Source organism: Eubalaena glacialis, chromosome 2, assembly GCF_028564815.1.
Source record: "Eubalaena glacialis isolate mEubGla1 chromosome 2, mEubGla1.1.hap2.+ XY, whole genome shotgun sequence".
Classification (NCBI taxonomy): Eukaryota; Metazoa; Chordata; class Mammalia; order Artiodactyla; family Balaenidae; genus Eubalaena; species Eubalaena glacialis.
Window position 1 is genome coordinate 76,867,487 of NC_083717.1, and position 15,193 is coordinate 76,882,679.

General features: G+C 38.9%; 1 protein-coding gene across 1 annotated transcript in view; it reads right to left on the minus strand.

The window, feature by feature from the left end:
• MINDY2 (MINDY lysine 48 deubiquitinase 2) overlaps nt 1–14,835 on the minus strand; it is a 71,960-nt gene extending 57,125 nt beyond the window's left edge. Inside the window, exons 1-2 of the mRNA XM_061182072.1 lie at nt 13,897–14,835; nt 636–693 (exon numbers count right to left, since the gene is read on the minus strand). Coding sequence (XP_061038055.1) covers nt 636–693; nt 13,897–14,742 — 904 coding nt within the window. The 5' untranslated portion in view covers nt 14,743–14,835. The remainder of the gene's footprint in view (nt 1–635; nt 694–13,896) is intronic.
• Nucleotides 14,836–15,193: the final 358 nt, after the last annotated feature.

Below are 15,193 nucleotides of genomic sequence, written 5' to 3' on the forward strand. Positions count from 1 at the left end.
AAAGACCGCAGGGTGATATACAACAACCTGCTCTGTAAACAAGTTCTACTCAATGCAACTGGTCTACAAACTGTGTATTATGGTCTGTTTTGAAATAAGAATCTTGCATAAGAATGCAATTCAATACACTGCTTCCTTCATCAAGAAAAATTGGCTATCAAAAAATTTCAGATGGACTAAAACGTTGTACACTCTAGTATAAGCCTCTATTTCACTGCAGACTGGTAACTAACATTTTATAGACTGGCAGAGGTCCATGAATCATATTTTGGGTAGCACTGCTCTAAATCACCTCCTGGGTTTTAATTCAAGTCTACTCAATATTTTAAAACACTCCCTACATTCAACATTAGAGTTTTTGTGCCATTTCCCATTCTGTAGTTTATTGGAATTGATATGTACCTTGTTGTTTTCTAGATGTCACTAGTCTCTTTATTTATATTAAAGAATTTTAATGCTGGTCAGAAAGAAGGCATCCAAGAACAGAAACATACTGATAAAAATTTTTAATTAAGAGATTAAAAATTATAACTTAAAAATAGCCTCAAAAAGGTGAAATTTGGTAATATATTAGCTTTGAAAACTTTGGTTTATTTTGAAAGAGATATAAAAATCATTCACTTTTCAACACTAACCTAAATATTCCATCAGCTGTTCAGCAGTTATGATTTCCATCATCGGTGGAAGTTTCACCTGAAAAACAAAGTATTTTTTCTATAAAATCAAATGTTTTAGATAATTAAAGTGTTTCTTCAGTCAGAAACACAAGTATGTATGTGTATTATATGTATCTACTATAGGTATACAACACTCACATTTAAAAATCTTTGTAACTAATCTTTAATACAACAAAGCCAATCTTATCACCATAAAATTTACAGGGTGATACAAGATCTCAGAGAGTCAATGAGAAATCTATTTTCAAAGCCAAGTGCTATGCCCTTCGTCACCCATCCTGATTGTCATTATGCACCTGCAACAGTGTCCTGCATAATAGAAAATACAGTTTAAGGGCAGGAAGAGGCACCGAACATGTTTTGACAGGTCACCCATGCAGCAGTTTTACTGAAGACAGGCTTAACACAGGTCAATATTCCATTACTTCAGTCTACCTGGGCCATTTTATTTTGTTGAGTAGCTAAAATGAATACAGTATAAAGGATGGTCATAAACTGAAGGATTCATACTATATGAGTCAACCTGTAAAATTTAAAAACAGGCAAAATTAAACTTTACTGTTTAGAGCTGTACATGTATAAAGAAAAGAAAATGGATACTATAAAAATTAGGACTGTGGTTAACCCTAGGGATAAAAGGAGTTATAGTTGTAACAGGACATATAAGAGGCCTCTGGTGTGCTGGCAATGCTCTATATCTTGACTTGCATGGTAGTTCCACTGTTTGCTTTATGATAACTTGTTAAACTGGACATCTCTGTTTTATGTACTTTTCTGTATGCGCTATATGTCACAATAAAAAGGTTAAAAGTAGATATATACGTTATAGTCATATTTAAGTTTCAAAAGTTAAGTCAGCTGCAACACAGTCTAAATGAATTTTTCAAATGAATTATCAGATGAATTACACAGATATTACAGCCAATGATTGTAAATATTTTAGCTGACTTATTGAAAAGCATACTCCTTGGTATATTCATGGAAGAAAAATAAGTACTGTAGGATGCAAACTTGAACAAAATAATTAACATAGCAATGACAGAATAGCAGCATAATTAAAAATTCCTCAGGAATTACTATTTCAGGATCATTTAAATCAGCAATTTCTCCAACAATGTGTTGAAGAAGGTGCTCTGGATCTTTATGTTACCAAATGTAGTAACAGTATGTCACAATTTTTTGTTTATTTTAATCAATGAATAAAGTAAGTGCTAAAAAAGATCCCTGTAAAACAGAACAGTTTTAGACCCTCTGAAAGCATACATGACAGTTGGTACTTATGAGTTAGTCATCCAGTGGCTTTATCACTCAGTGAAAACCAAGAGTTGCCGTGGAGGTTTTGATCATTACTTGTTTCTAAATTATTCTTATTTTCTAGGACATTTTTTAAAATTGTAATAGACTTTTTTTTTTTTTCGGTCTGCGCCGCATGGCATGCGGGATCTCAGTTCCCCGACCAGGGATCGAATCCACGCCCCCTGCAGTGGAAGCGCAGAGTCTTAACAACTGGACCACCAGGGAAGTCCCAGAAATTGTAATAGACTTTTTTCTTGCAGCAGTTTCAGGTTTACAGAAAAATTCAGCAGAAAGTACAGAGAGTTCCCATAAAGAGTATATTTTTCAAATTGAAACTCATTGGCAAATTATAGTCCCCTGCTTGTTTTTCTAAATAAAGTTTTATTGGGTGTCACTCTCATTTGTTTATGTACTGTCTTTGGCTGCTTTTGCACTATAATAACAGAGTTGAATCTTTGCAACAGAAACAATACGGCCCACAAAGCCTAAAATATTTACTATCTGGTCCTTTACAGGAAAAGTATGTTGATCCCTGCTTTAGATGATTTTAACTGCTTTTAGATAATATTTTATCAAGGTGTTTCAATACCACTTTGAAGGTCTGATATTTAAACCAGTAGTTTATATACACTGTGAATATTTACATTCTGAATAACTGTCAGACCACTCTGAAAGTCCAATTTTCACCTAACAATGCTTCTTAAATGAGACCTATATATTCTTTTACTCCAGACAAATTCAGTGCAGAAATATATTCACCAGAAAATCCCATAAACAAATAGCTTATCCTCTTTTGGTCAATGTAGTAATCCCACTATAAAATTGTCAATAAGAAACCAAGGCACTAACAAGTATATATGTATTTGGGAAATACATTCTACAACCCTAGATTTCTACAAATAGATGATTTCAGGGTTTAGTCTTGAAATTTCCAAATAATAACAACTGCCTATCATGTCTTGCTTCAAACATTTGAAATAGGAAATGACAACCTTTAAAGAGACTTTAGAAGTGGGACAACAAATACGCAAATATTTTAACTATTCCCAAGCATACTGACTGGTATATTCATTTCCCGAATCTTAGCCAACAAAATATTCTGGATGTTCACTAAAGCTAGGGACAAAAGAGTATAATAGTGAAGAAATGCCTGCCTCCCTCCCACTAATACTTTGGAGCCATCAACAGATCTTAATTTTTTTTAACCACGAAATGATCTTCCTGAATGCTTGCTTCTCTTTTTGCTTCCCTCTACCACCATCACCACAGAAGCAAATGCTGAAGATTTTGTTAATGATCCTAAGACTTTCTTTCCTTTGTCTCTTTAGAGTCTATTAAAGAAAAAACAGGTTATGGGAAAGCTAGCTAAGGATACAGAATTTAAAATTGTGGCATTCTGTCTGAATCTCTAAATTTTAAATCTTATGATGAAAAACAGACAAACAAATGAAGTATGACCTAGATTCTCAGATGGTCCTCTTTTAGTAATAATCTATAACATATCATTTACAAGTAAATTAATGTATTCAAGGACACCTGGAAGGTACTCTAAGTAGTTTAAATATTCTTCCTAAAATTTCAGCAAAACCTCTCAGTACATATTAACACACAGTTTCAAATTAATAGAGTCCAAATAAAATGAAGCTTTTATTATCTAGGAAAATAAATTATGTCCTATCCTATAAATATTTTATTATTCTAACTAGATTTCTATTAAAATTAATATTTAAATAAAATATTTAATATTAAACATTTAAATTAACAAAAGAATATTTAAATTAACAAAAGGAAATACCTACTACAACTCCAAATATTCAACTATAGGATAAAACGTCATTAATTCAGCCCAATTATTCTGTAATTCTTAGTCATTCGAAGAGTGAAGTGTACTTGAGAATAGACTCGAGAGACCAAAAATAAAAATAACAAAACCTGCTTAAAGTGTTAATATCCTGAACAGAAATGTAAAACATCTCAAAAGTGATATGCCAAGATTTTGATACCTATAATTTTGATGTAGGGGAGAGGGGGGAGAGAAATGCAGGGGACCCAGTAATAACAAAGAAATAAGGAACAGTTTATATAGCTAATGGTAAGTATGAAAATGACCAGCCAAAGAACATCGTTAAATGTTTAATTAGAATACCAATTAATAAGTACTCAAGAAATACACAGTTTGGGGCTTCCCTGGTGGCGCAGTGGTTAAGAATCCGCCTGCCAATGCAGGGAATACGGGTTCGAGCCCTGGTCCGGGAAGATCCCACATGCTGCGGAGCAACTAAGCCCGTGTGCCACAACTACTGAGCCTGTGCTCTGGAGCCCACGTGTCACAACTACTCAAGCCAGCATGCCCTAGAGCCCGTGCTCTGCAACAATCAATCAATGTGATACACCACATTAACAAATTGACAAAAAATCATAGGATCATCTCAATAGATGCCAAAAAAGCTTTTGATAAAATTCAACATCGATTTATGATAAAAACTCTCAACAAAGTGGGTATAGAGGAAACATACCTCACCATAATAAAGACCATTTATGACAGGGCCACAGCTAACATCATACTCAATGGTGAAAAGCATTTCACCATTTCCTCTCAGATCAGGAACAAGACAAGGATGCTCAACCACTTTTTTTTTTTTTTTTTTTTGGCCACCCAGTGTGCCTTGTAGGATCTTAGTTCCCGGACCAGGGATTGAACCTGTGTCCCCTGCAGTGGAAGTGCGGATTCCTAACCCCTGGACCACCAGGGAATTTCCATTACCACTTTTATTCAACATAGTATTGGAAGTCTTAACCACAGCAACCAGACAAGAAAAAGAAATAAAAGGAATCCAAACTGGAAAAGAAGTAAAACTGTCACTGTTTGCAGATGACATGCTATACATAGAAAATCCTAAAGACACCACCAAAAAGCTACCAGAACTCATCAATGAATTTGGTAAAACTGCAGGATACAAAATTAATATACAGACTTCTAAAAACAGCAACACTTTCTTTCAATGAAATCTTATATAAAACATTATCTGAAATATATGTATATATATATGTGTGTGCGTGTGTATTTTTTTTTTGGCTGTGCCGCACAGCATGTGGGATCTTAGTTCCCCAGCCAGGGATCAAACCCGTGCCCCCTGCAGTGGAAGCACAGAGTCTTAACCACTGGACCTCCAAGGAAGTCCCGTGAAATATATTTTAAATGAAGAACTGACAGAACTTTGTGACCAGTGAAAAGTGGAGGATGATGCGAAAAGAAAAATTGAAGTTGACTCTAAGGCTCAGGGAACTCTAAAACTTAAGATCCATACATTTAATAAAAATAAGACATTTGGTAAGGGAAGGTAAGTTTGTAGAAGAAAATGATGTCTGCTTCGTAACTGTGAAATTTAGTTTGACATTCAAACAGAAAGTTGAGTTGGAACTCAGGGGACAAAATTTTTTAAAAATATTTATTTAGTTAGTTAGTTAGTTAGTTGCACCAGATGGGCTCCTTAGTTGTGGCTCGCAGGCTCCTTAGTTGCAGCATGCATGTTTCTTAGTTGTGGCATGCATGTGGGATCTAGTTCCCTGACCAGAGATCGAACCTGGGCCTCCTGCATTGGGAGCATGGAGTCTTAACCACCGTGCCACCAGGGAAGTCTCAGGAGACAAATATTTTTAATTTGTCCGTGAATTATTTGATTCCTGTGCTGTAGTCTGTTTTTGCATTACTTATGGTAAAAAGGATCACTAAATAACACAATTTCTTGGGAATTCCCTGGTGGTCCAATGGTTAGGGCTCCACACTTCCACTGCAGGGGGTGTGAGTTCAATCCCTGGTTGGGGAACTAAGACCCTGCAAGCAGCACAGCGTGTCCACACAAAAAAAAATTTCTTCTCAGTTCAAGTTTCACTGATTTTGAATATGCGGCAAATCATATAGTATTCGTAATTTTTTTAAGTTGAAATTGTAAAGAAATTATATTGTAAGTATTATTAATGGGAATCAAAGAGACGAAATGCAGCTTTTTTCAAACTAAGGGCTAAAAAACTTAAGGATCCTTTCAACATGCCTTTAATTCTGGCTCCAGCAAATAAACATGTATTATAAGCTATTATACATCATGCTTTATATTCTAATTTCTTATAGGTAATATTCATTTATTATTAAGAATAATTACTGTACTTAAAAATACTAAAAATCTAACTGACTTTCTACATGCCATCAGTATTTCAAATCAGGAAAATTTAATAAGAGACAACTTTCAACTTCGGCCAATTTGAAACACCCTTACCCTCAATGTTTATCAGAACTTAGACCCCATTCTCAGAGTAATATCGAGGCCTATTTAAAACTATCTAAAACCATCAGAAACTGCAGATATATTCACATGTATTAGATTTTCAAGAATGTCCTATTTTATACGCAATTCAAAGGTTTTAGAACAATGAAGAATGTTTTTCCAGTGAAATTTTCCCAGTAAAAGATGTATAAAAAAAGAAGACATCTTGGGGCTTCCCTGGTGGTGCAGTGGTTAAGAATCCGCCTGCCAATGCAGGGGACACGGGTTCCAGCCCTGGTCTGGGAAGATCCCTCATGCTGTGGAGCAACTAAGCCCATGCACCACAACTATTAAGCTTGCGCTCTAGAGCCAGCGAGTCACAACTACTGAAGCCTGTGCACCTAAAGCCCATGCTCTGCAACAAAAGAAGCCACCACAATGGGAAGCCCACGCACCACAACGAAGAGTAGCCCCCGCTCACTGCAACTAGAGAAAGCCCGCGTGCAGCAACGAAGACCCAAGGCAGCCAAAAATAAATAAATTTATAAAAATAAATATAAATAAATACAACTTTAAAAAAAAAGGCATCTTTAGTTCAAATTTCACTGGACTTATATTTAAGCAGCTCAGCAAGCTTACCGTGCTGAAAATCTAACCAAAGAAAAAGTGACAGTGAAACATTTATATTAATTGCTTGAAAGACAGATGAGAATAAGATAAGACAAGAGAACAGTTAAAAGGCTACTAAAGTAGTCCAGGAGAGAGATGAAAGTGGCCTGAACTAGGGTAGTGGCAGGAGAGAGAAAACTTGACTACTGAAAATATCAAAGAAAATACTTAATAAACTTTGATGGTAAAGGCAAGCTCGTTCACCACAGAACTCAAGAAAGGCTCTGAAATTGGAAGTGTCAGACAATTGAGAGGACATGGGATAAAACACAGGGGGCTAAAAACAGAAGGAATCTGTACAAAGAACAGATCCCCAGGATTTGTTCTAAGGAATCATGAAGTCTATTTCTGCTTCTCTGACTTTATCACTAGCTCTTCTTCCACCCTGGTTTGTCCCAGGCCTATTGTCCACCAGGCTTACTCTTACCTTGAATTTTAACTTTCCAACCAAATATCTGAAGTAAGAGCTCAGGTTCTGGAGTGGGTATAAACTTACCTTGGGTAAGTTATTTACACTTTATGCACCTCAATTTTCTATGTATGTAAAATAGGAACAATATCTACACAAGGATTTCATGATGTGGTTGAGAAAATTAAAAGAGAAAATGCATATAATACATGTAGAATACTTAGCATAGTATCTGGACATAAAAATAATCGAGTACTTACTGTTATTATTCAAAGCCCTAGGATTACTGATACCACCTGTGCTCAAATGCCCTTCACCTGGGACTTAACAGAGATAAGGATGGAAGGAGAATGGGAAGGTTTTCCACTGAAGGACTACTCATAGCAAAGGGAGAGGAGAAAATGAGGACATCACTAATAGGACAACCACCACAGGGAGTATTCATAATATCATCAGCCCATATCCACTTTATCTGACAAACCCAGAGATATTACACCAATCCTAATTCTTAGGAGAGACTGGAAATGAAAGCCTTGGAAGTGTTGCTTGCACCTTTTGTGTAAACAAAACTCCACCACTGTGTGAAGTTTTTAATCTCTTCTTACAGGATCTATATTAAAAAACAAACAGGGTGGGCAGAGGCTAAAATGGAATCTTCAGCTCACCATCTGTTTTTCCATTTTTATAGGTAATACACTTGGAAATCCTCAAAAGAGCTTTGTGCCTACTTTAGGAAAAGGGGAATATGAGAAAATTTGTGCAGTTGCAATATTCCTATAAGTCAGGAAGTAAAAAAAGAAAGTAAAACCTAGTCAAAAGTAAGAAGAGGTATCTGTGAAAAGGTATGAGAAAAGAAAAGTCATCAAGGAGGGAGGGAGAACTAGAGCAAAAGCTTTCTGGTAAGAAGCTCACCCTCTGCAGGTGATAATGAGACAGAGGATATGTCCGCTTGAACTTCACTGAATTTTCTGCTAATGGCCTTTTGCTCATTTTGCTCTTGGGTCACTCATCTTTTTCTTTCTAATTTATAAGGGCTCTCTGTAAATTAAGAAATTAGCCCTTAGACACATACAGTAATCTAGCAGATAATTCCCTTAGTTTATAGTGTGTGTTTTGACTTGACTTAGTTGCTGGTGAAGTTTTTTTGGGGAAGGGGTATCTTTTTGTCCTTTTTCTTTTTTTTAACCTTAAGTTTTTTGTTTTTTACTGAATCAAATGTATCAATTTTTATTTTATATTGATAGTTTCTAGGTTTAATGTCTGGAGCAACAAACCTAAGGTAAACAAACTTGCTTAAGAATCCTGCTGTTCCTCCCTTGATGTGGAGTAGGAGATCGTCTCAGCGCCTGCTAAGCAAAGAAAGAAGAGGAAGAATTTCCCACCCAAAGGACTAGGGAGGAGAGGGGATGTGCTTCCAGCATCTTAAATCAGAATAGTGCATTCAGTCTTCCACTAAAATGTTACATAATAATTAGATACATAATGATTAGATATTACAATACTATATGTCTTCTATTACAATGTACAGTATAAGTTATATATATATGTGTATGTGTATATATATATATATTTTGAGTATGTGGGCCTTAGAACCTATATTCTTTCTATAAGAAAACAAAAGTGTGACAAAGCAGGGACTCCCTCTATTATTAAAGTAATACCTTCATAAACATAAAAATATTAAGGCAGAAGCTTTTAAAAATGTTTCATAATGCAAAATTTGAATCATATGGAACAGCCGAAAAGTAACAGCATAATGAACTTCCAAGTACCCATCACTCTGCTTCAGTATTTGTAACATAGGCCAATAACATCAGAAAGTAAATTTTATATTTTATATATCTTCTGACTTGTTGATTTTTATAAACACAACTGATTAACTGGGCCACAGCCCTCAAATAAACCTATAAATGGCATTGTTTTATGATAGATAAAATTAAAGATTAAAGAAAAACTATTAAAAAACACCAAAAACAGTCTAAAATAAAGAAGCAACATGAAAATGTATTCTAAGACTTCAATTTGGGTCAATTTACCTGGTGTCAGCTAAAGAGAGTTAGAAATTTGAGCTTGAATTAAATTTAATGAACAGATTTCCTTCTTTCTTGATTTGTTGGATTATCACAGCTCAACTATTTTTACAGATTAGTAATAATCACCTACTTTCCATCAGTCCTAAACCAACACTTTTAATTAAAACTCCAACATTTCCAACTCAGTACTTACCATGTTTGATAATTTTAACTGTCATCTCTCACCCAGAATCATCATGGCACTTACTTCCTTTGAATCACTCAAATCTTCCTAATGTATTCAGTTTATTGATTTTTTTTTTTTTAAGTTCCCCAACCAGGGACCGAACCCGTGCCCCCTGCAGTGGAAGTGCAGAGCCTTAACCACTGGACCGCTAGGAAATTCCTTACTGATTTTTCTCATTACTTCATTCTCCCCCAAAAAAGATGATCAACTGTTTTACTTTCAATTCTTAATTCCACTGACACTCCATGAATCAACCCTTGAAAAGCCCAATACTTGATAATCCTAACCAGTCATTCTTCCTGCTCCTATTTCCAGGGATGAGAGAACTATTTGGGGGGCGGGGGGGAAGCAAAATTGACATACTAGAAGTTTTAAAAGAATACCCCAATTTATCCATGGCCACTGACTACTTTCTGCTTATGCCTCAAATTCCTAGGCATAATCTTCAATGAGATGAGAACTTCTTTAAAATACAACATAATTTTCTCACGAAATTCACCCTTCGATGCTTTACAACTTCTCTCCTTAATTACTGGCAAGTTCAATAGCTATTACTGATGAGCTCATCTGTTATTCTGCCAAAATGCAGAATGAGGCCTCAATTTTCATGTCTCTCTATCTTAACATGACCTTGTCTTTGTATCTTCCTTCCATTACTTCAGAAAAAAAGATTGTTGTTGTTTTCCTCTGAAGAGAATTTTACCACCTATTCTGAGGATTCCATGTTATCCTGACTTTTTAGTGACCTTGTTCTCATATCTGTGCTTTTTGGCAAAATCTTTCCTACTCCACCAGTTCCTTGATGCTGCTGCATTTGACAATGATAACTGACCTTTTTTTTTTTTTTTTTAAATTAGAGTTTCTCTCCCACACTACTATCATGACTTTGTCCTCTCTCTAGTTCTCATTTACATCTCAAATTGTGCCTATACTGATTTCTTTTACACTCTCTCATCTTTACGGCTTAGCATTCCCTTCTCCCCAACAACTTTATTCCTCTGTTTTCCTCTTTATTCCTCTGTTTTCTCTATGTCTACTGGAGAACTGGACAGAAGAGGGAGGGAGAAAATAGAGGGAGGATGTTTATACTAGCAATTTGTAGTTCCTCACATATACTGGGATGGCAAATAGTTGAGAACTATTCACCACTCTCTTTGGAGAATTCATTTATTCTCACAGATACCATACTTATATCTATGCAATAATTCTCCAGTTCAATTTTTCTCATAATTTTGACGTCTTTCCTGAGGCCCAGTCTATGTTTCAGGAGGCACAATGAACATTTATATTTTTATGTCCCACTAACAGACAATTCCAACCTGACACAGCCAAACTCTGACATCAACTTCCCCATCTAAAACACATTCTCTACCTTTTGAATGATCCAAACAATCTCTATTACCCAATTAGAAAAAGTATCACATCCTTCATTTCCTATATCCAGATAGCAATCAATTCATCATTTAGGCTGTGACATTATCCTCATCAGAGAGAAGGGGCAGAGAATTTCCCATCCAAAAGAGCTATCCTCATCAATTCTTCCTGCTACACTCACTACAATCTCACCTCCAGTCTAATCTCAAATGAAAAGACCCCTTTCTTTATGTCATTCCTCTATCTAGTAATTTATAGTAGCTTCCTATTATCAGCTGTATATAAAGTCTAAACATGCCTAATGATGGGTCCTCTGAAATCTGACAACTACCTTCATACCCTATTTACTATTTTTCTCTACTATAGCATTTCTCAAACTTTTTGGTCTCAAGACCCTCTTCAGTCCTAAAAATTATTAAGGATCCCAAAGAGCTCTTGTTTAAGTGGATTATATCTATCAAGATTTACCATACTAGAAATAAAAATTGAGAAAAATTTTAAACACAAGAATGCACGAGCACAGAGTCTGTTAACTGTCAGAGCAATGATGTCATCACACATCATACAGCCTGAAAAACTCTACTGACACTGAAAGAATGAGAGTGAAAAAGGCAAAAAACAACTTAGTACTATTATGAACAGTACTGACCTCAGAAGCCCTGGCTCACTTTGAGAACACTGCTCTAGCCAACCTTGCTTCTCTTAATTGATCTCCCCATCAGTCACTGATGATTACTGATGAGTAATTTTTGTGTGCATCAATAGCCTTGAGGCAGAAAAAAGGCTAAGAACCAAAGATTTATAAAACAATCTCGAAGTTCCTTAGCATGCCTGCTCATTCAGAGTCTAACCCACCTATCAATTTTATTTCCTGCTACTGCCATTTCCTTCTCCTCCTCCACTGCACTCCAAGCAAGGTTGGAGTCTCCAAATAGAACAAACCTTTTTCTGCTTCAGCATCTTTGAACACACTATTCCCTCTGCATGGAAGGAACTTCTCTTACTCATCCATCAGACCCAGTACACAGGTTACCTCTTCTATGAAGCTTTCCCTTGACATGTTCCATTCCCAATTAAACTTTTCTCTGTAATTCCACAGCATATTTAGAACTTCTACATTGCAATGTGGTTATTGTTTCTATGTCTGTCTCCCCATTACTAACGAGCTACATGAGGGCACACTTGCATCTTACTCATCTTTGTATTTCTAGTACCTCACATATAGTGGGAACCCAAATGTATGCTGTCTTTCAAAGACCAATTCAATGCTCATCTATCCCCAAATATTTGAGACCACGGTACTTGCTCTTTCCTCTGAACCGCTGCAGTACTATGTAGAAACTAGGAAGTGAGAAAAGCCTAAAGGAAACTGTTACTCCTTCTGACAGAAATACTGGGGACTTTGGCTCACAGGATGAAATTTAACTCCCTAGTCTGACATTCAAGGGCTTTCATCAAGGGGCTCTTCACCTTTTCAATTTTATTTTCTATTATCCTGCAATATGAACTTACCACTCCTGTCATCCAAAACATACACACACACACATTATCCATTTTATTTTCATCCCTTTTATTTATACCCTTCCCTCTCCCAGGAATTCCATTTTCCTGTTATTTTAAATCCTACTTTTCCTTAAAAGCTTCCTTCAAGATCTAAAAATTCCATGAAGCTCTCTGGGACTATGCCAGACCAAAGGAAAACTTCACCTTTGGGGATGTCTAATGCATTTCAATCTGCTTCCTATAACCTAGTATTTATAGTGTATTGTCTTGTATTGTTCTTTAGTAATTTCAAGTAAGTCGATGCTGCAACTCCAAATAGCTCAACAGCTCTTTAAGCGCAGGCAGTTTTCACTCAAAACATTTGAGTGCCATTATGTACTAGATACTGGTAAGATCTAATCTTATTTCTTTTGCATTAGCCCTTGCTAGAAAGGAAGATGAAGGGACTTAATAAACACTGTTTCCTTTACTTGATTTTCTTCCTAACTAGTCACAATAATCCAGGTTATTTTTTTCTAGGGAACATTTTATCTATAGATACAATTCCCAATTTAAAAGTAAAATATGTACTCTAAGATGCATCTTCTCAGCACTCTAAAACTGCAAGCTTAAATAAGACACTTCATTTACAGGTCCTCAATATATTGAGTCCTTGATATACTTCCTTTTGAAGGGCCCTTCCCTCTTTTGATCCTTTAACTTGAATATATCTTTTCTTATTTTAGTTGTTATAATTTTAGCTCCCTTCACACATTCTGATGTGTGGTTACTGGTAATAATGCCAGACTATTTAAGTAGAGTCAAAGAAATGAGGCAAGTAAAAATCATGCATAAAATAAAAACAATCTTTGAAAACCAAGAAGTTACGGTAATTAGGTCTCAGGCCACTGCTTTTCCTTAAATGGAATTTGTCTAAGGGGCCACATCTTCCCCATCACCATGTCCTTAAGTATCCACACCCAAATGGAGCAAGCAGGAGTTGGAAAACAGACTAAACGTAACCATCAAAACTTGCTCCCTGATATCACGGATTGATGGTAACTTCTGAAGATGATCTTCCCCATTTCTTCACTCTTTTGCATACGTGATAAAGTCAGTAAGAAGGAATAACACAGAAAAATATAGGTTAAAAAAAACAAATCAAAGGGTTTAGGATGCTCCTAGTCCCGTCTGTTTCCAAGTATATCAGCCATAGCTGAATGCTGAACGCTCATCACTAAACGCTACAAGAGAGACCTGAGGTTGCCGGCAATTCTTTCTGACATACATAGGAGAACACTCTTCCAACACGGGAGTCTCAGAATGAGTTGCATGTAAGAAGAAAAAGGGATGGATTGATGAATGAGGGGGAAAAAAGGAAGAAGCCATCAGCTGACAGGCAGCAGCACCCTCGCCCCGTGTTCCCCCTCCCCGAAAGCTGTAGGAAATAGAAAGCTGCGAAGTGTACCTTCCAGGCCAGAAGCAAAACATTGAGGATGGCCAGTAAAGGGCAGGGGCCATTCTCATTCTGCGTGATGATGGGTGTGTTCTCTTCCTTCCACTGGATCCACTTGATATGATAAACAGACTGTCCCGGGAAGCGTTCCCTGGAGGCCGCCAGCACCTGGGCTGCCTCCCCCTCCTCCTGCTCCTCCTCTCGGCACAGAGGCACAGCCCGGGGCAACACCGCCGCGCCCTCCTCCTCCTCGGGGACCCTGTTCTCAGCTCCTTCCTCACTATTGAACTCGGAGCTACTTGGGAAAGAATGCAGGTTAGAGAACGACTCCAGGGAGTCCAGGCTCGGCGATTCCCCGGGAGGGCTCGGGTCGCTGCAACTGCTGCTGAGGCCGCCGCCGCTGCTGGGCTCCTCGGAGCCCGCGGCCGCCGACTCTGCCCGGCAGGTGCCGGCGGGATCCGGGAGGGCGCCCGCGTCTCCGGCCGGACCCAACTCATGGTCGGCTCCGGCCTCGGCTGCCTCCGGGGAGGCGGTCACCTTGTGCTGCCCTGTCAGAGGCGCCTTCTGGGCAGCAGGACTCTCCAAATCGCTTCCCTTCAAGTCCAAGCCCGGGAGGGAGCTGCAGGGTACGAGAACCCGAGGCGAGCCGGCGGGAGAAGCCGAGTCCGAGAGGCTCCTCCCGGCGGCTGCCGCCCCCTGCCCCTTCCCGCCGCTGCTCTCCGCCGCCCATACTCCAGGACCATCCCCAGTGGCGAGCCTGGTCTCCTGTCGCCCTTCCTGCGGAGAGCCTGTCCCTGGCGCCGGCCCGGCGGCCACTCCGTGTTCTAGCGGCTGCAGGCTCTCGGGGCCGCTCTCCATACCCAGCCGCCCGCCCCTCGCTCTAAAGAGACCGCGGCGGGTTCTCCTCAGACAGCGCCTCAGACGCCATGACAGCGGCACTGGCAGCTAGAGCGCCCTTGCGCGGCCTGGGCCAGGCACGTCACGGAGGAGGGCACCGGGAGCGCGCGCGCGCGCCGCCGCGCCGTCCGTGGGCCCTGGGCGTTCCTGCGCGCCGCTGAGGGGGGGCGAAACTCGCAGCGGCGGCTACGCGGCCCCGCCCCTCCCGCGCGCCCGCGCGCTCTTGCTCGCGCGGGGCGTGGAGGGCGAGGCTAGGAAGGTGTGGCCAGGAGGAAAACATCCTCTCATTTTGTGGCCGGAAGTTGGACTCTGGGGCAGCTCGACCGCGCGCGGCTTCTTTAAAGGCCCGCCGGGAGGCGGTCAGCTAGATGTGACCCTTCAGAACTGGGTCGTGTGTGTAACCTTGGACTGA